Source organism: Colletotrichum jinshuiense, chromosome 2 (assembly GCF_051148585.1).
Source record: "Colletotrichum jinshuiense chromosome 2, complete sequence".
Classification (NCBI taxonomy): Eukaryota; Fungi; Ascomycota; class Sordariomycetes; order Glomerellales; family Glomerellaceae; genus Colletotrichum; species Colletotrichum jinshuiense.
Genome location: NC_139309.1, coordinates 855,789 through 874,090, shown reverse-complemented (window position 1 = coordinate 874,090; position 18,302 = coordinate 855,789). Strand labels below are relative to the sequence as shown.

Here is an 18,302-nt window from a genome sequence, read left to right as displayed (position 1 = left end):
GAGAAACCGCTTACATAAGGCCTGTATTTCCGAGCCCCGAGGTGGTATGACCGAGGAGCACCGAGCAAAAAATATCCACTTTGGGGCCACAAAGATGTGGGGCATCTGATAAGATTAGATCGGGCCTTCCCCTCTCAACGCTCCATTTTTGACTCACACTGCAGGGATTTGGATCAGATAATTTTGCTCAATGCATCCACAAACCGAAGGGATACGCAGTAAGCCGACGCAAGACGCCTCGTTCCCACCAGTTTTACATAAATCGACATGCCCCCCATCTGCGATTATCCACGTTGGGTTCTTCGAGCATGCGCCTACATGGACGCGATGGACATGCAAAGACGCTGAGGACAAGGACGAGGACGAGGACGAGGCGATTCTAGACTGAATGAAGCAACACGAACCTCGGCAGACGACGACGGCTCATGACGTAGGCGAAGTATACCCCTACTGCCATTGAGCGGTAAAGATGCTGCCGTCAATGCCACCTACCGTTGGAGTCATATGAGATGCCTCTCTGGGGATACCTGCTCTATCCGTACTGGCGGGCCATGCACATGTCATGGGCTGTGCCACACCGACTACGACTAGCCCTGCCGACCATACCGGCCCCTGCGGCCATCGCAATGGGTTGTCTCCATTGATGGATCTTCTTTGTCATTCAAACCTTGAGGAATGCTTGGCGCCTGCTTCTGAATCAGGTCAATATGCACGAGTGTCTTTAACACTACTCGGATTCATCAGTTGTTCTCTGGAATAAGGCGGCTTTGGGCTTGGCATCGGAGCACGATAACGTTGACTACAATCGATTGGCGGCTGTTCCTTAGAGATGACAGAACGGGATCTGCTGGCAACGAAGCATTTGGCGGAGGAAGAGTTTTGTGGTGGGCGTCCCATCCTCACCAAGCCTCGTTACTGTCGGGTCCCGAGGGTATTCTGATGAATGTTTCCAAGTCCCATGAAGCCTTACTATGGAAGGTCCAAGTCCAAGAAAAAAGAAGAAAAAAAATAGCAAGGAGCAAGGGCTAAAGACCGCCCAGGGCCCAGCTACGCGGACCAGTCGTTAAACCCAGGTGGAGACAAACCTTTTCAGCTGCATCAGTCGATGCCATTCACATTCCCTTGCAGATGGGCCTTGGCCCCAACCGGCTGACACGAACCCCCACAAGACACCCGAAAGAGCTCTAAAGCTTCTTGGAGACTCGAACTTTGGGTGATCGTCCACGCAGCGGCTACGCAACCTTCAATCCTCGCGACGATTTCTTTGACCCAACAAAGTTATCAGATGAAGACATCCCTGTCACTGCAGATCAGCACTCCGAAGTCGGTGCGTGGGCCGGTGTGAGCCACATGGAAGCGTTCGAGCGTTTCAAGGGGATCGACGTCAAACACTGCACAGGATGCTTGCTCGCCTGCGCAACACACAGCCGCTACGGCCCCAGTGTGCTGTAGCATGCTGAGACAGGACCCGGGGCAGATGCGAGCCCGTGGCGACGTGATCTTCTGCTTTGCTCGAATCGCGAGAATCATAGCCAACTTGCTGGATAAACAAACCACCATACTCCTGCTCCTTGGGATCGCCTATCAATGAGTGCAATGCAATAACATACACAGCGACTACGATGCGCCTCTCACTCACCTCTCTGACCGGATTGCTGGCGATCGTCGGAGCCAATCACATCCCCGGTAGGGCTTTTGATCGACTGATTTCCATCTGGCTGGAAAACCAGGTTTGCAAGCCCACATCCCTTGGTGGGCATCAGCCCTTGCTAACATTGGTCGTTCAACAGGACTTTACCCAAGTCGTCAAGGATTCCCACATCGTCGATTTGAAGAAAGAGGGGATCCTCCTCTCCAAGTACTATGCGCAAACCCACCCCAGCCAGCCCAATTACATTGCAGCTCTCGCCGGAGATTACTTTGGCTTGAACCACGACGAACGTGTGCGACTGCCAATCAACGTGTCCACCATCGTGGACCTTCTCGACTGGCGGGGACTATCATGGAAGGCATACATGGAGGACATACCCGGCCCGGGTTACTTGGCTGATGCGAGCGACGGTCAAACAGGTGACGGCAAATTGGACTACGTTCGAAAACACAAGTTGGTTCTACCAGTAAAATCATTGGACCCGCAGGTGCTAATATCTACACAGTCCCTTTGTCTCCTTTGACTCAATAAATTTGAACGGGACCCGACTTCTCAACATCCAGGGATTTGAAGAATGGAAGGCTGATTTTGAGAAGAAGCAAGTGCCCCAATACGTTTTCATGTCCCCTAACCTGATGAACGATGGCCACAATACCTCACTAGAGTACGCTACAAAATGGGCGCGTGACTTCCTCAAGCCTATGCTGGCCAAAGATGCTTTCAAGGAGCGAACACTTATCCTCCTTACCTACGACGAGGCCGCGGACTATGGGAAGCCGAACCAGGTCGCGTCACTGCTGCTGGGAAGCGCGTTGCCCGAGAATGTGAAGGGAACGGAGGACAAAACATTTTACACGCACTACTCCGCCATTTCAACTGTCGAGTACAACTGGGAAACCCCGAATCTCGGACGGTACGACGTTGGTGCCAATATTTTTAAGTTTGTACAAGATCTCGGCAGCAGGATCCTCGTCGCGAATAAAGATCCACCGAACATGGCCTCAGTGAACAACTCGGAGTCCTATTTCGGACCCCTTAACAACGATACCAGCAAATTTCGCCCCTACGCACAACCGAATCTCGCCCTCAACGGCTCTAGCGGGCTCCCGGTCTTGGAACATGTTCGTCTACAATGGGTCTTCCACAATGAGCCGACGCCCTACGATGGAAATGGTACTCTCTACGACGCCAACTTTCAGCCTCAGTATATACCACCGCCGGTAGTCACCAAACCTTGAATATTCAGACGATCTATATATCGCACTACCCCATCTTATACGGCGACGTATTGACCCAACCTTCGATGACCTGCAATAGACATACTACCCACGACAGGAGATGTTGACTTGACGTTATCAGTCGTGGTGCTTCCGTTTTGGCATTTGCGGATCAGGCAATCCTTCGAAATCCAATGTTGGATCGTCCTACAGAACTTCCCAGAGAAAAGCAGAAGCCCTTTGCTGTCATGGTGGTAGCACTGTCGTGTAACCATTGTTAATAAGTGGCAAGTCTGAAGCATTGGATATCGGGATGAATCCGATCTGGTCTATTGTCACCCGGCTGGTTTCAAGACCTATCATTTCGACAATATCATTGACAACACCGAAACATGCTATTTCCAAGCTTACTTGTCTTGGAGCTTGTTAAATTCTGCACGAATCAAGCCATGATCACTCGGCCACCAAGACTAGACGAAGTTCTAAGGTGTCTCCCGCGACTTCCAGCAATATCGTCAGCCAACAACGGACTAGATAAAGATATGTTGTCTGCGGGCTCTCAAAGGAGCCATATCATACATGGGCGTTTCGCGACCGGTCGCTTCATCGCAACCCTTTAGACAAGGGTACAGCTATGCGAGTTTATATATTGACCACCATATGATGAGACTACGACAAGCCAATGAACATGCTCGCAAACTTCGAGGTCGCCTCGTGTATGGACTGGGTTGGCAGGAGAGAGCGATACACATCATAGGCCGAATTGATCAACCTTCCCAGATCATCGGGGATACCATCTGGCAAGCCTGTTGCAAATTTACAGCAGTCCTGCTCGTTTAGTGATAGAAGGCTGGGATCAAAAGTTTTACGCAACGAAATGCCGACTAAAGACTTCCAATTTTTATCACGTTCGTAGTCTTAGGTGGCCGGTCGGCCTTTTTCTGTATATCAAGAACTGGCTGGTGAACAGCTGAATTGAATCTCATCACTGGTTGATCGATACTACTTTTGCCTTTGCCCGTCCGGGCGACTACAGTGATTGGATATTCCATTCGATGCGGCACACCGTTAGGTCACCTGCAGTGCTGCAGCTCAATCGGGGCCCAAGCGGCGTCAGAGCAGAAACACCGGTCTAGTCAACGAAGCTGGTTTGTGGGCTTTGGCATGACTCGAGACTACTCTGGGCATAAACCGCAGCATAGTCCCCCCTTGGGAAGCAGTCTGCAGCTTACTTGAATAAGGGGGCAAGATTGCCCGATAAAATGGCGGGCCGAGGTGCGACAGATTAGGTGGGCAAAAAGGAGGAAATATCTCACCAGCCACCCGTAGCAAAACCCCCTTTTGTCCAAGACTGATGCAAGTCCAGTAATCGTGGAGCGGCGCCGACGAGAACCGTCGCCGCGCTTGCAAGCTAGCGCCATCGAGACGGGCTAAGAACCGTGGGCTAACGACGAGCGAGGCAAGGCTTTGACAGTTTTCACCCTGTCTTGGAAAGTTGATGGAACAAGGAGACGTCACGGCGCACACACACCAATCCGAAAGGCTCACTTTTGTCTTGCAAAGGCGCCTTTGGTCCGGGTGGCTGACCTTGCCATCGCGACTTTTGTCCGAAGTGTCCACCTCCTCTTCAATGTCACGTTTCAACCCTCAAGGTATCGGCCGCGGCTACAACCGAGTGCAACGAGGAGAACTTATCGCTGGTGTCCTCCCGCGATGCACGACCGGCAGGACCGGATTGTCTGTGGAAGGAGATATCTGCATCTAGCCGCCAGCATGGAACGGAAAATCATAAGGTGGTGTTTCCCCTTGAGTATAGACAGTTTCTTGAGTAACGATGATTACATCTTATGACAGGTAGATTGGGTTTGGGACCGTTGAAAGCCGCGTCTGTGCTACCGTTTCGTATTCAACATCTCATTGTGGAACCAGCCTCCCGCCCGCCATCCGGCGCTGGCTGCCAATATATCAACTCTCATAGGGGCGCGCGAAGCTGGATTAGATGGTAAAGCCGCGTTGAAGCTACAAAGTACACTGAAATACACTGGTTTACGCTGGACTGGCATACTAAAACAGACTGGCGACCACACGGGCAGCCGAATGACCCGACATCATTGGTGAGCTGGTTGGCCTAGCTCCAGATCTCGCACGCCTAAATAGCTAAGCTAGCCTGGATGTACCAACGTTGCATTACAATGACATACTCGCTGCACGGTCCCACGCATGGTCTCTGGTGGCGGCGGATGGCGAGCAGCACGAAGGGAACTTCCCCAAGTTCCCAGCGCTGACAGGCTGGCTTTGTCGTACTCGGTTTCTCCACGGAATGGATGAAACTTCGAGAGTACATTGAGCGAAAGGCAAACATGATTCAGTCGCACCGACCATCATGGGTCACGCTTGAGAGTGAGCAGTATGGTGGTTAGAGTGCCATTTGGAGCTCGCTGGCCTACCAATAGGCATTCCGATCCTGTGGTATCGTCTCACTTGTTCCCATGTGGCAAATGGGGTTGGCGATTTATGGTTCCAGCAGTCAACCGGTCTAGGTTTTCTGGTGCTACAGGAGATGCACTGAACCGTCGGGGTCAGGAAGCCAGATCCCAGCTCACCTGGGGCATTGACTCAAGATCCACTGCCACGAGGTTCGACTGCTTGTTCCCTCCTCCTCCTCAATATTGCGGACATCCTAAGTTTGATGGGGGAAAGCCCCTGGTCCTGCTGGCGCAGAGAGATATTTCCAGTTCCTCCGTGCCTGTTGAGGCTCATTGGACGACTCTGGTTTCGCAAACCGGGCGGGCGGTGAACGTCTCCACTGCACATTGTGCGCTCTCAGGCTGCGTTTCCGGTGCGCGATGTTGCGGACCTCCTCTTACTAGATGGGACGGCGAGCTAAAGTTTGGTCTCGTCCTAGTTTCCAGTGCGGTTCCCCTGAGGGGGGCTGCTCGGACGGCAGTCCTCCGCTTATATCGCAGATGCTCTCCCACGCCACAAACCCCGGGGTGGCATGCCAAGTGTCCGTGATTGTCTGTCAAACAAGTAGTTCGTCGTCCCCGCGGCGGACCTTCTTCCGCCTCTATCCTTGATTCCTTTCTTTTATTACCTTTATCACACATTATCACTATCGATCGGCAATAGTGTGGTGGTATGAGGCAATCGATACTGATCGGCGGCCTCCTGGCCGCCTTCATTGGAGCCTCAAACGGTTCATTGATTGATTACGCAGGCAAATTGCCTGCGTGCGGGGTGAGTAGTCGCCATCGCGGATATGTACAAGACCCCAAGCACGCTGCTGACCTTGGTGCCTTCGTCTAGCTGGAATGCACCCTGCAAGAAATACCATCGTCGCTGTGCAAGGTTGTGACGAATGATACATGCATATGCACCGACGATACATTAAGGGCAAGTGTGCAAGCTTGCCTTCTCGAACGCTGCAATAGGTTGGATGCGATAGGTAGGCTTTTAGTCGAAGGACCACCCGCGGTGGAAAGAGATGGACTAACTCCTGCTTAGACGTTGCAAGGATAGAAGCCGAAGCATGCAACCGACCGATTCGCTCACGAAAGGTGGACATTCTGGCGCCCATCGTTATTCAGTTACTCGGATGTATAGCGGTGCCGCTGCGTTTATACGCCAGATGGACGACAATGCACCGCTTTGAGGCGGACGACTGGATCATGATATTCTGCGGGGTACGTCGAAGATGCGAGGGCGTATTATGCTAGTCATCTAACAAGTGATAGCTCATGTTCATTGTATTTGTCATACTTGGGCAACTGGGTAAGTGATTCATCCCCGGCGTTATTTCGCTCTTCGTTAACAGGTGTCCAAGCCGGTGCCGTTGCCTTTGGAGAAGATATCTGGATGGTTAAGCCGGACGAGCTCACTTTTGCACTCAAGGTTAGCCTTTTAAAACGTATAATACAATGTCGGCGAAGCTAAACGTTGCAGATCTTCTTCATCGACGAGAGCTTCTATCTCATGTGTCTGGGTCTGACCAAAATATCGGCACTCTTCTTCTACTTACGGATATTCCCAAACAGGAATTTCCGCAGGGCCACGTTTGCAACCATGGCCTACATCATTATCTCGACCACGGTGATGCTCTTTGGGCAGATCTTCCAGTGTCTGCCATTGGAATACAATTGGCTTGGCTGGAAAGGCGACTTTGGCCCTCACCACTGCCTCGACATCAACACGCTGGCGTTTCTGGCGGGCGGCCTCAGCATCAGCCACGACATCATCATCCTCCTCCTCCCACTCCCGCTTCTGTGGGGCCTCAATATGTCGAAGCGCTCCAAGGCCGGCATTTTCGTCATGTTCAGCCTCGGCATCTTCATTCTCATCACGTCGTGCGTGCGACTACGGTACATTGCCCAGTTCACGCAGTCGCTGAATCCGACGTGGGACTTCACGGATCCGCTCATCTGGTCAGGAATCGAGGTGTCAGTGTCGATGATCGTCGTGTGTCTACCCGCGCTGCGGGTCCTTTTCAAGCGCATCGTGCCGAGGATGTTCAGCACAGCCGCCCACTCGGACATCACCGGGCCCAAGAAGGCGTCATATAAGCTGTACCCGCTGAAGAATTTTGGCAACTCGGTGGATAGCAGCAGCCCCAGCGAAGATGCCGGGAGGAGAGAAGCTGCCAGGGAAAATGCGGCCAGGATAGAGGACAAGAGGAGGAAGTTCTTTTCATTCAGGTCGACGAAGGCGGATCCGAACGAGAGCGAGCTGGAGCTGGGGGACAAAGTCAGGGGCGAGGTCCGGACGCAGATCAGACACAGCGACGGGGAGTCGTCGAGGCGGAGGAGTTCGATGGAATCTGGGATCCACGTGCGGACGACAACGACATTCTACGACGGAGTAGGTGGTGGCGACGACGACAGGAGGTTTTGAGAGCTCTCCGGTCGCGCCAGAGCATTACATCGACATTGAAGGGACTCGGTCCGTTGGGTAGGGTTGGGCCCTCAACGAAAACTCAGGTTCACAGCACTGAGAAGCATTGGAAAACAAGCATTATAATACGATACCCGGATTAGGACGGAGTGTAAGGGATTGATGATACCACTGCATCTGGAGGCGCTGGGAATATGCGACGCGCAGCATATCAAAATGAACAAGTCACAAGCTAGAAATTAATATTATACATGTACAAAACAATCACCGACATTGCACAGCCCCACGAGGAAATGATTATCGATGCACGCATTGAATGATCACGTCGATGATAGTCTTGTCTGTCTGATATTAACCAGACCTTGGACATGGCTTTATCGAAGGGGCCCAATATCGGACTGGCAATCGGACATCCGACTGTATCATTCCATCATCAAAGGCCAAAGAAGCAAGCGATGAGAGGGGCAGAGCGCGATGGGCTTATTAGCAGCCTTCAAAAACAGATCTGCCAATCATCGAGCCCCCTTGAGAAGGCAACTTGGCAGCCAGGCCACGATGCGTTCCTTCAAGAAAGCTTATTTTGTGTCTCATCCGAAGGGGCCTGAGACTTTCCACATGTCTCGGACATGGAAGCTTTGCCTGCCGGGGTGGATCGTGGTTTGGAGGGGGACCAACCGGCCGTGCGTAGTAGCCATGTGTCTAGGAGTGGGGGGCCTCTCTTTCGGTTTCGACACTAGTGACCCTGCATTGTTATTACAGTCGCATGCAGGATTTATCTATAGATATGTTTCGTCCGTCAAGTTCGTCTAGACAGACTGCACGCTAGAGGAGAAGACATGCATCTCGTGCTCACGTCTCGACGCATGCCCCGAGCTGCAGGTCCCGCCGCCGCCAGGGGTTGTTATCATTTTAAGACGAGAGTCCAACGAAACCAAGTCGAAGCCAGCATGGGCTCTACAAACATGCCGTGTCCTTCAACTTCCCCGGAGTTGGTGCAATGCGTATGGCGTCTCCGGGTGTGTTTCCGAGATGTCAAATGTGGCGATGCCGAGGGACTGGGCGTTAGGAAGGGAAGGAGGCGGAAGTATGCGAACGAGAACTGAGCGAGAGTTGGAATATCTGAATTTGTCAAGAATGAGTTGCGCCTGGATTGGCTTTGGCCGGTCAAGGCATCACCCGAATTGACAGAATTAGACGACTTAGAGATGAATATTCCCTCCTAACAACTAAGCGTCAGATCGGAGGAGCGGACGTAGTCAAGGAGTCTAACCAAGAGATCCACGACAACTCTTTGATCTCGATATTGTCATGCAGTTATTTCGGAAATGGAAGACCCGCTGTCTCAAATCGTCAAACAATCACAGTGTGCCATTGGCCTCAGCTGGGCTGTCAGTGTCACTATAATGCCTTTGGACGACGGCGAGGGCGAGTCTTGGACACCGCGAGAGCTGGGCTTGGTATTGGACCATGGGTACCGGATGTGACGCGTCCGAGAAAGTCCAGCAGACCAGGAGAACACCCCGGCCTAGCTTCGGACGCAGAGTGAGATGGACTCTACGTATTTCAGCTATCCATCTTCGGCACATCGGGGTCTGAGTTCCTCCACTAAGAGTCGTACCTAAAAGCCGCCAGTAAGTTCTTCATACCTGTAGATGTCTAATCGAGATCTACGGGTAAACTATATGAGCCCCTTGTCTTTCTTGAACCTCCACTGATGCGCACAGCAGAGTTCATACATGGCGCATAAGATTGGCGTGGCAACCGAGTGCTTTTGAGCTTCCCGGACGACCTCGCCGAGAATATTCTCATGCTCGATCAAATTCCCCTGTGTTCAGAAATATCAGACGCCGAGCTCTAGCAGTTGTGAAACGGTCATAGAGGGAGCATACCTTTTCAAAGTCGACCTGCATGCTGGGTTTGATATTCTCATCAATGGGGTTGAGCTGAATGGTCCTCTCAATAATGTCATCCGGAAGTTCGTGGCCTGCTGCTCGTGCTACCTCAAGGACCTCCCTCATAGCAGGAACGACCATAGTATCCATTGACCTCCCCGTCATCTGCAGTTCGCTAGCGTTCAACCCAGTTAGAGCGCAAATCGGGTTGAACGAGGCGTTGTACACAAGTTTACTCCATCGATCAAAGGCGACGTCCGGTCTGTGGAGACACGTCGTTCTCCCACCTGCGCTGTAGATTCTCACGAAGCGTTGTGCAGCTTGCTGCTGCTCCTCTCCGCCGAGACCGGGGTTCTCAAAGGCACCGATATGAAGGAGGTCGTGCTGCTTCTGTTCCACGACGCCGGGGGAGACTTCGTGTGCGTCGATGCGGCTGACGCCGGATAGGACCGTGTTCGAGGGGAACCGTTGGAAGAACGGGGCCTGTATATTGAGGCCGTTCTGGATCAGGACGATGACGGTGCGGCCTGGTGATACGGCGGGGGCGACGATGTCGCAGAGGTTGGGGCTGGCGTCGGGTATATTCTTGGTGCAGCATACGATGAAGTCAAATTGTTCGTCATGACTTAAGCTCGGGGTATCCGGAACTGCTCTCAATACTGCATAACGATTCCTTCCGGATGCGGTTAATGACGCCGTTTTGGCATTTAAAGCAAGATGGTGGCCGAGACTGACCTTGTGTAGGCCGCCAACTCTGCAAGTCGCCGTGCTCGCAAGACTTGATTGAGAAACCGTTGCGACTCACGGCATCGTAGTTGGAACGTAAAACGGAAGTGACTTCTGCAAGGCCCCCGCGCTCAAGGTTGAGAGCGGCGATCGTGCCGATTCCGCCGCTACCGACGAGAAGGATACGCGACTTAACAGAGGCCATTTGTCCGAGCAAAGGGCCGATGACTGACTAACAGATGGACTCCGACTTGAGGATCGTACGGATTATAACCACCAAAATAGGCTCTCGGGTAAAGACTACGAGTATGAGCTGTATAGCGTATGCGGCTGAGCCTCTGAATGTCCACCCACCACCGTGTAGGATACCGATAGCTGCAATCCAGTTGTGATGTAGAGCCGATGCGTGAACCAGGTAGGTCCGGGCTGAAGGACGGGCACGTTTCCGAAGGGTTGAAAGATGAATTCTTTATCATGACCATGCAACCGAGCCCATCCGGTATCCGGGACCGGATACCGGCTTCTTGGCTGGAAATTACCCCGCCTACCCCGCCACCCTGGGCCCGTTGGTAGGCCCGGACCGGCTTCTCACGACTTGGAGACCCGGCCAATAATCCGGGTCGGCTCTCGTTCTTTGGCGGCTTACCATCCCACCATGGCCGATAAATATGCGTAGAACTTCAGACGGGAGTACCCAACTTAACCCTTGATGCCATAAGGGCTGTTTTACATGCAACATGATATGAGTTTTGTAATCCTTATGAGCCGATCCATCTTATTTAATACAACCTATCAGTGCTTGACGAACTCCTTAATTGATGCACCCGTGGCTGGCAGGAAGGCGAGAGGGCATTTGGAGCAGAAATCATAGAGATATTTGATGTGGGATATGGCGGTCTGTGTGTTCAACTGGTGGAATATGAGCATAATTGACCATTACCCCAACGGGAAAACGCGGGCATTCTATATTAAAAGTCGTCAACAGTGTTACATTGATCGATCGGACCCGAGTTCTTGGAGTCGCTTCATGTCTTTGCTGACGTTTTGGTGTCTGCCAAAAAGAAAGAATCGAAGCGTCCGTGGGAGCAGAGCAGTCGGCCCAGGTACTTGCGGCACCGGACGGAATGTGGAGAAAAGGACACCGACAACCACACCACAGGCAAGGATCGCACAGACCAATTTCGCAATTTCGCTGGTTGTTGGTTTCAGTGACCCTTCTCTTCGCCAACCAACCTCGCCAACCCCTTACTCACACCTTCTTTTCCCCAATCCCCCTCCCGCGAACACTGAGTTAAAGCTTTTCGATCTTGCTTTAAGCTTCTAAATAAACCTAACGGTGTCCCGGCACCAGGAATCATCCAAGAAGGGACAAGCGGCATCTCCTCGAGGGTTCTAATCATTGGAACTCAAACCGTTCACACACTCACCAGCAACTCCAACCACGCCAAAACTACAGATGGCACACCAGGCCGGAGCTTCCGCCACCGGCGGCAACGCCAACGCTCCCTCCCCGCGCGACCGCATCCTGTCGCACATGAACCAGGACCACAAGCGTGAGCTATCCTACTACCTGCGGCACTACGCCGGCCTCAGCCGCAAGGCCGCCACCGCGCCGTGGCTCAAGGACGTCACTTTCAACGGCATGACCATCGCGGCCGGCGGCCTCGGCGGCAAGGAGTTCTTTGTCGAGTTCGACCCGGCCTTGTCGTCGTGGGGCGATGTGCGGCCCGCCGTCGTCGAGATGGCGCACGTGTCGCGGAGGGCGCTGGGCTACAGCGACATCACCGTGAGCCACTTTGCGCCGCCGCAGGGCTTCGACGTCGTGGTGTTTGGGTCCGTCACCTTCTACTTTGTCTGCTGGCTCACGCTGGGCTTCGTGCTGCCCGGCACGCCCATCTGGTCCTTCCTCCAGACCGTGTTCCCCGGCGGGCCCACGTTCTACCACTGGCTGGTCAAGGCCATCTTCCTGCCCGTGCTGGGCATTCACCTTACCGAGTGCTACTGGTTCCACCGGACAAGGCTCCAGAGGCACGGCATCGAGCTTGGGTCGGGACTTTGGTGGACGTGGATTGGTAGCTTGTTCTTCGAGGGGCTGTGCGGCTTCAGGAGGTTCGATGCCATCGTCGCCGCCAAGAGGAAGGAGAACGAGAGCAAGAGCCACTAGAGAGGGGAATCCCACCTCAGGTACGGCGGGGAGGGTCGACGGAGACGCCGGGCTGCATCTGGATGCTCGACCGTTCCCTAACCAATGACAGCCGTTGAGCGTCCTGGTTGGTTGGTTGGTTGGTTGGTTGGCATCTACAGCTCGAAGCCTTATCGTTTCCGGTCACTGGCAAGGCAGCAAGGCCGGGCAAGGGCTACACACATTTCATGGGCCGCGATGGGACAGCGGAAGATGCTGCAGGCTTTTGTCAATTTGTCAAAGGTGGCCGCGGAACTCTGTGGCAGTTAGTCGAGTCCGGTGGCGAGTACCAGGATAATATTAATTGGCATGGGAGACATTAAAAAATACCAAGACGTTGTTTGTCGTCCAGTTCAAATAACAACCTGCCGGATTCAATAGTAACGATGTTTCAAGCCCCCCTGGCGAGGCTGAGCATCCCCAAAGTAGGCATCCCGGTGAAGCTATGCGGCCAATTGACTCAGAACCGGGTGGCGGTAGGTCTGTCTGGTAGACACGGAAGGGCGGAGAAAGCAAGCGCAGAGCGTCCGTCCGGACTGATGATTTGGAGGGGCCGTTTGCTTCTGCCGCGGCTCGACATACATAGTATGCCAGGTTGGAGCAAGGGACGCCCCCACCTTGGCCTTTCGTCCCTTGCTCCGCCGAATTTCTTCTTCCGCCCATCGACCCAACCCCGGGTCCGTCACTTCCCGCTGCCACATCGCCATCAACCCTCTCCCCTCCCGGATGAACGACACCTCTCCAGTGCAAAATTGAGACTACCAATTTCCGGTACCATGGCGCGCGCTTCGTGCGGTTTCTGAGACTTTTCAGCCCAAGGGGTCTCGCCTCTAGCGGGCGTCCCAGGCGGGCCATGACATCTTCCTCCCCGTATCAACGACTGGCTGAAGCCATGGCAACGTAGTGTGATGGGCCTGGTAAGCGCTTTCGAATAACAAAAAACACCAACCTGCGACAGCGGATCGCGTAATGTCGCTCGCATGCCGTGCTTTCCCTTTCAGAGACAACGTTGCGAGATGTTGGTGGCGGTCGTCATCGTTTGCATTCACGTCGAGCATCGCTCTCTGGCATAGGCAGGATGGACTGAACGGCCGCACATGCTAGTCGTCGACATGAGGTATACTCCCTGCCCTAACGGCTACAAACATGCTCATGAGAATACAGCAGCTAAACAATGGCCATGCATTGCCCAATCGCAACAAGTCCTTCGCTCCTTTGGACTCTCTTCGGCAACTACCCTCTGGTTCCCAGACTCTCGTCATATGGAGACGGTCAACCTCCATAGCAGAGGCAGCTGACAATCTGAGGCACATATGCTCGAGAGCAAACAGGGACGTACAGGCCTCGCAGATTGCGCTCGGCTAGTCTGGTGTTGGTTGCCACGTCCGTCTGGTCCCAAGTTCGAGCTAGCCGGCCAGCTATTGCCGCTTCGTGTCATCTCTCTCGCAGTCATGACGGGGAATCCATGACGTAAACAACAAACATGCCCTAGAGTCCTCCGAGGCAACGCCATCGCCAAAAGACAGGATTTACATGCGCGTCGCCAACAACGGCCGAGCTCTGTAGCGGTGCTCTCGCTCTCAAGACTGCATTTGTCTAGGGCGGCATGGGAATGGTTGGCCGTTGGATTGCTCAACCCTGTAGAGCTATGGGAACCGAGGAGATCTGTTTTTGGCCGGTCTCTAGCCTAGCCTATCCCGAGGCACCATGTGTTGCAACGTTGAGCCCGCTAACCTCGGACGGCTAGACGAACCGGGCGCCATCAATCTCAACCAAGTTGTCTATCTGGATCGTCTCGACCATGATTCGTTTTTGGTTGCCAACCGGGACAACAACCAACTGGTTTGCACTACCGGTACCTAAAGTTGCGGGCAATGGAGATTGAGTTTTGCGATTGCCATCAAGCTTTGCAGATGAACGCTTGGCTATTTGGCGGGGAGGGAGAGGTTGCGGGCGATCGTTTTTGGTCTCCTCACCAGCTTTAATTTTCCCCGTGAAAGTCGAGCCGTCTTTATTTGGCTTGCATCCATCCATCCAATATGCGTTCATCAGCCCTGCAGTACCTTTCGTCTGGTTTCAACCCCAACTCAATTTGACACGATTGTACCTGAAAACCGCGACGCCAAGGCTCGACATAGGGTTGAGGCGAAGTTCTCGACGCTCGGTCTCGCGACTCGAGCTCGGTCCACTGCCGCATTCGCTCGCTGTATGCGCTGTTCGACACACTTGGCCGCTTTGCTGAGCAGTCGCAGCATTAACGCTGGGCAAAGTCAAAATAGCAGCCTTGATGCCGGGCTAAGTTTCCTAACTAAACCAACAAGCGCCGGCTCGCCTAGCCATTCTACCCCAGCAGCATGTCGGCACCATCGGAGACTTAGAGCCAACCAGCACTTGACGACACTCTTTCCCCGCTTGATGTAATTTCGGCACCGCTTGTTCTCGCGACGCATCCCTTCCTGGGAATGGCATGGAAGTTCTTCCGCAGGGCCAAGTCACCGACTAAGGGGAAGGGTCCAATACGGCGGCAGACCAGATCACGACGCCGCCGCATCGGCCCCAGCGACCCCGCTCGCCGCTAAACTAAACTTTCGGCAGCACCACACACACACACACACACACACACACACACACACAGGCACATACACGCTGCACCAGGTTCACCGCTGTTGAGAGATCCTTCATGCGTGTGATAAATCTGGTGTGTCTATTTGCTGCGCCGCAGGTCACCACCGTTCAAAGAATTGGTTTTTCCCAAGTTGATTTCGCGGCCGCTGTCACTTGCATTCGATAGCCGCACGTGGCTGAAAAAAAAGGAAAATTTTCTCCGATGTGGGCTTCCATGCACACGGAATATTGCTACCAGAGATGCCAGAGGGGGTAAACGATTGCTCCCCGATTTGGACACGCTTGCGAAGATACCCACTAGCCGACCATTCGCGGCCGCTTTGAGTTAGCCAGCCTCTGAGGCTCTATCAGAGGAATCCTACGAACCGGCCTGTCATCCGCACCTCTGCCCGTCAACGACATGCGCAAGTGAAGGGTTCCCTGCAACAGACAGGCCGACGGTCGACCCAAAGACCCGCCCGCCTCCCAGGACTCCCCAGGATGCCGCCCACCGGGAAGCGGGCCAGCGATCTGGGATCCCCATCGAGGCAATGGGACGGTTTACGCGAGAGACATCTCGTTTTCCTGGGAGCCGTCACTCTTGACAAGGCGTTCGAGGAGCTAGGGGTAGTTCTCCCGGCAAGCGTGGCATGGTCCACCATGGCATCAGCAAACCCCGTTGACATAAACCAAGGGCCTAGTCTCGTTCCCCACGGTTGAGAGAAGCGTCACGGCCTTCCTCTTAATCTCGCCTATCCGCAGCTTTAAGGCCAGCCGGTCCCGTCCCAGGCTTCTCAGTTCCACCTCCACCCTCACCCCAGGTCTTTGGTCTCTTGGTTTCCCGTCCACTCGCTTAACCGGTAAACCAACATCCATCATGAGGACTCAAAGCACCATCGAAAACGTCCTGAGGGTCGTGGTCGCCGCCTCAGGTCTCGCCGCCGCTAATACCATCCTGCCCCGTTGGACTGTCGGGCAGTCGGTCGAGACCACCAGCGGAGTCGTCGAGGGCCATGCTGCCTCCAGCGTGGACCAGGTGAGCGAGCACACATGTGGCCAGCCGCGTGGGATTTGCTAACGAAGGCCATCATCAGGTATCCGAGTACTTGGGAATCCCGTACGCTCAGCCGCCCGTGGAAAGTCTGCGCTTCCAGCCCCCCGCCAAGTACACCGGTTCCTCGCCCATCAACGGCTCAGCTTATGTAAGTCTAACCGCGCTCATCATCCCAGTACCCCTGGCAAACTTCTGTCCGTCGACTTTGCCATCAGCGACACTGACAATGCCATCTCCAGGGCCACCAATGTATGCAGCCAGCCGGCAGCGGCGTCACTCTCGAGGTCGCTGTCAAGCTGGGTGTTCCTGCCTCGGCCACGGCGGTGCTCACGGCACTCGGGGACACGGGGTCTCAGAGTGAAGACTGCTTGACCCTGAACGTGTGGACGAAGCCACAGACGGGCGATGCCAAAAAGGCTGTGTTGGTCTGGGTTCACGGCGGCGCCTTCACCACAGGTAAACATGCAACCGTCCGAAGTTGCGCAAGCTTGTGCGGCCGACTGACTCGTGTGCCCACAGGAAGTTCCCGAACCCCGGCCTACAGCGGCAAGTTCATCGCGGACCAGACTGACGTCGTCGTGGTCTCCCTGAAGTGAGTTTCCAATAAACGCCGGGGTCCAGAGAACCGTCAATGCTAACGCGGGCTCAAGCTACCGCCTCAACATCTTCGGCTTCCCTGGCAACCCCGTCTCCGCGCCGAACCTCGGGCTGCTCGACATCCGCCTGGCTTTGGAATGGGTCCGCGACAACGTAGAGAAGTTCGGCGGTGACGTCAGCCGGATCACCATCTTTGGACAGTCCGCCGGGGGTTCCTTGGTCGACTACTACTCTTACGCATACGCGTCCGACCCCATCGCCAATGGTTTCATTCCCATGAGCGGCACCGCCCACGGGTTCGGCGTCTTTACCAACAAGACCGTCAACGAGAAGTGGTTCAACATCTCCTCGGCCGTGGGCTGCGGCAACAACTTGACCGACCACAACGTCGTATCCGAGTGCATGCTCAGCAAGACCGGGGCGGAAATCCTCTCGGGCCTGTCCTCGAGCGACGCCGGCCTCGGCTCGGTAGGCGGACTCTCCTTCTCGCCAGTGGTGGACGACGCCCTCATCTTCGGCGACTACAGCATCCGCGACTCGGCCAAGGGAGGGTATCTCATCGGCAACACTGAGAACGAGGCCGGCCTGTTCAAGCTTGGGGCCCCAGACCTGAACGAGACGTACTGGTTCGGGTTCAACCTCGTTGCCTTCAGCTGCCCGGCCGCGAGGAGGGCGGCCCGAGCGGTTTCCGCTGGCCACCCGACATGGCGGTACCGTTATTTCGGCGACTTCCCCAACATCGCCATCACCACCACGCCGCCCAGCGGGGCATGGCATGCATCCGAGGTACGTTTGTTTGTCTGCGCTTTCTTTTTCCCCTGTCAAGGGTCTTTTTTTGGGGTCCCAAGACATAATAGTTGACTCACATCGCTTAGCTCCCTGTATTGTTTGACACGGTGCCCGAGTCCCCAGTCCCCAGTACGTTGCGCGAAAAGGCCGTCGGCAAATACCTTCGGAGCGCCTGGGCGGCCTTCGCCAAGAACCCGACATCTGGCCTTGCCGAGCTGCAATGCCACGGAGCGTGGCCAAACTACAAGTTCGACGGCGAGACCCTGAACCAGATCTCGTTCGACAACAAGACGGGCACGAACCTGGCTCGGGGCGATGCTTACGACGGGTACTGCGCGCAAGTTGGCGTTCCCGTCGCTTGAGCCCTTCAGCCACTAGGCCTGGGGGATCATTGCGATGATCCAATCTCATATCATACTTAATACAATATAATACCTCTCTCGAGGGCTCTTTTCACATCCGACAACGTGACATCCGTTCCTTTTCCGCGTCGTGCTCGAGGGCCAGTGACGCCCCCCCCCCCCCCTCCCCCCTCCTAACCTGCCACAGATAGCAGCGCCGTGACGGTTTCCGCTCAACGTGATCACCCTTCGCGAAACAAGGGCAGCAAAAATTCTGTCGTTGTCGCACCACGCCTCGTTTTCATTTTCATTTTTATTTTCGTTGCGCGTCGGTTTCAGAAAACCCAGCGATCCCTGGAGTT

The 18,302-nt window shown here is 54.5% G+C and overlaps 5 protein-coding genes across 5 annotated transcripts; 4 read left to right on the top strand and 1 right to left on the bottom strand.

Moving 5' to 3' along the window:
* Positions 1-1,622: 1,622 nt before the first annotated feature.
* EsH8_II_000229 (uncharacterized protein) lies at positions 1,623-2,889 on the top strand (the record flags this gene model as incomplete). Its single annotated transcript, XM_083263527.1, has 3 exons — positions 1,623-1,730; positions 1,791-2,104; positions 2,157-2,889. 3 exons carry the CDS (start codon positions 1,623-1,625, stop codon positions 2,887-2,889), a joined length of 1,155 nt encoding a protein of 384 aa, XP_083120849.1.
* A 4,041-nt stretch (positions 2,890-6,930) lies between these two features.
* Positions 6,931-7,755, top strand: EsH8_II_000228 (uncharacterized protein; the record flags this gene model as incomplete). The annotated part of the gene is made up of 1 exon (XM_083263526.1): positions 6,931-7,755. The coding sequence occupies one exon, from the start codon at positions 6,931-6,933 to the stop codon at positions 7,753-7,755; it is 825 nt and encodes a 274-aa protein (XP_083120848.1).
* Positions 7,756-9,433: 1,678 nt separating this feature from the next.
* On the bottom strand, positions 9,434-10,578 carry EsH8_II_000227 (ketopantoate reductase family protein; the record flags this gene model as incomplete). The annotated part of the gene is made up of 3 exons (XM_083263525.1): positions 9,434-9,580; positions 9,645-10,306; positions 10,383-10,578. The coding sequence occupies 3 exons, from the start codon at positions 10,576-10,578 to the stop codon at positions 9,434-9,436; spliced, it is 1,005 nt and encodes a 334-aa protein (XP_083120847.1).
* A 1,251-nt stretch (positions 10,579-11,829) lies between these two features.
* EsH8_II_000226 (DUF2470 domain-containing protein) lies at positions 11,830-12,537 on the top strand (the record flags this gene model as incomplete). Its single annotated transcript, XM_083263524.1, has 1 exon — positions 11,830-12,537. One exon carries the CDS (start codon positions 11,830-11,832, stop codon positions 12,535-12,537), a length of 708 nt encoding a protein of 235 aa, XP_083120846.1.
* A 3,499-nt stretch (positions 12,538-16,036) lies between these two features.
* EsH8_II_000225 (uncharacterized protein) lies at positions 16,037-17,961 on the top strand (the record flags this gene model as incomplete). Its single annotated transcript, XM_083263523.1, has 6 exons — positions 16,037-16,195; positions 16,254-16,361; positions 16,453-16,669; positions 16,733-16,805; positions 16,864-17,596; positions 17,686-17,961. 6 exons carry the CDS (start codon positions 16,037-16,039, stop codon positions 17,959-17,961), a joined length of 1,566 nt encoding a protein of 521 aa, XP_083120845.1.
* Positions 17,962-18,302: the final 341 nt, after the last annotated feature.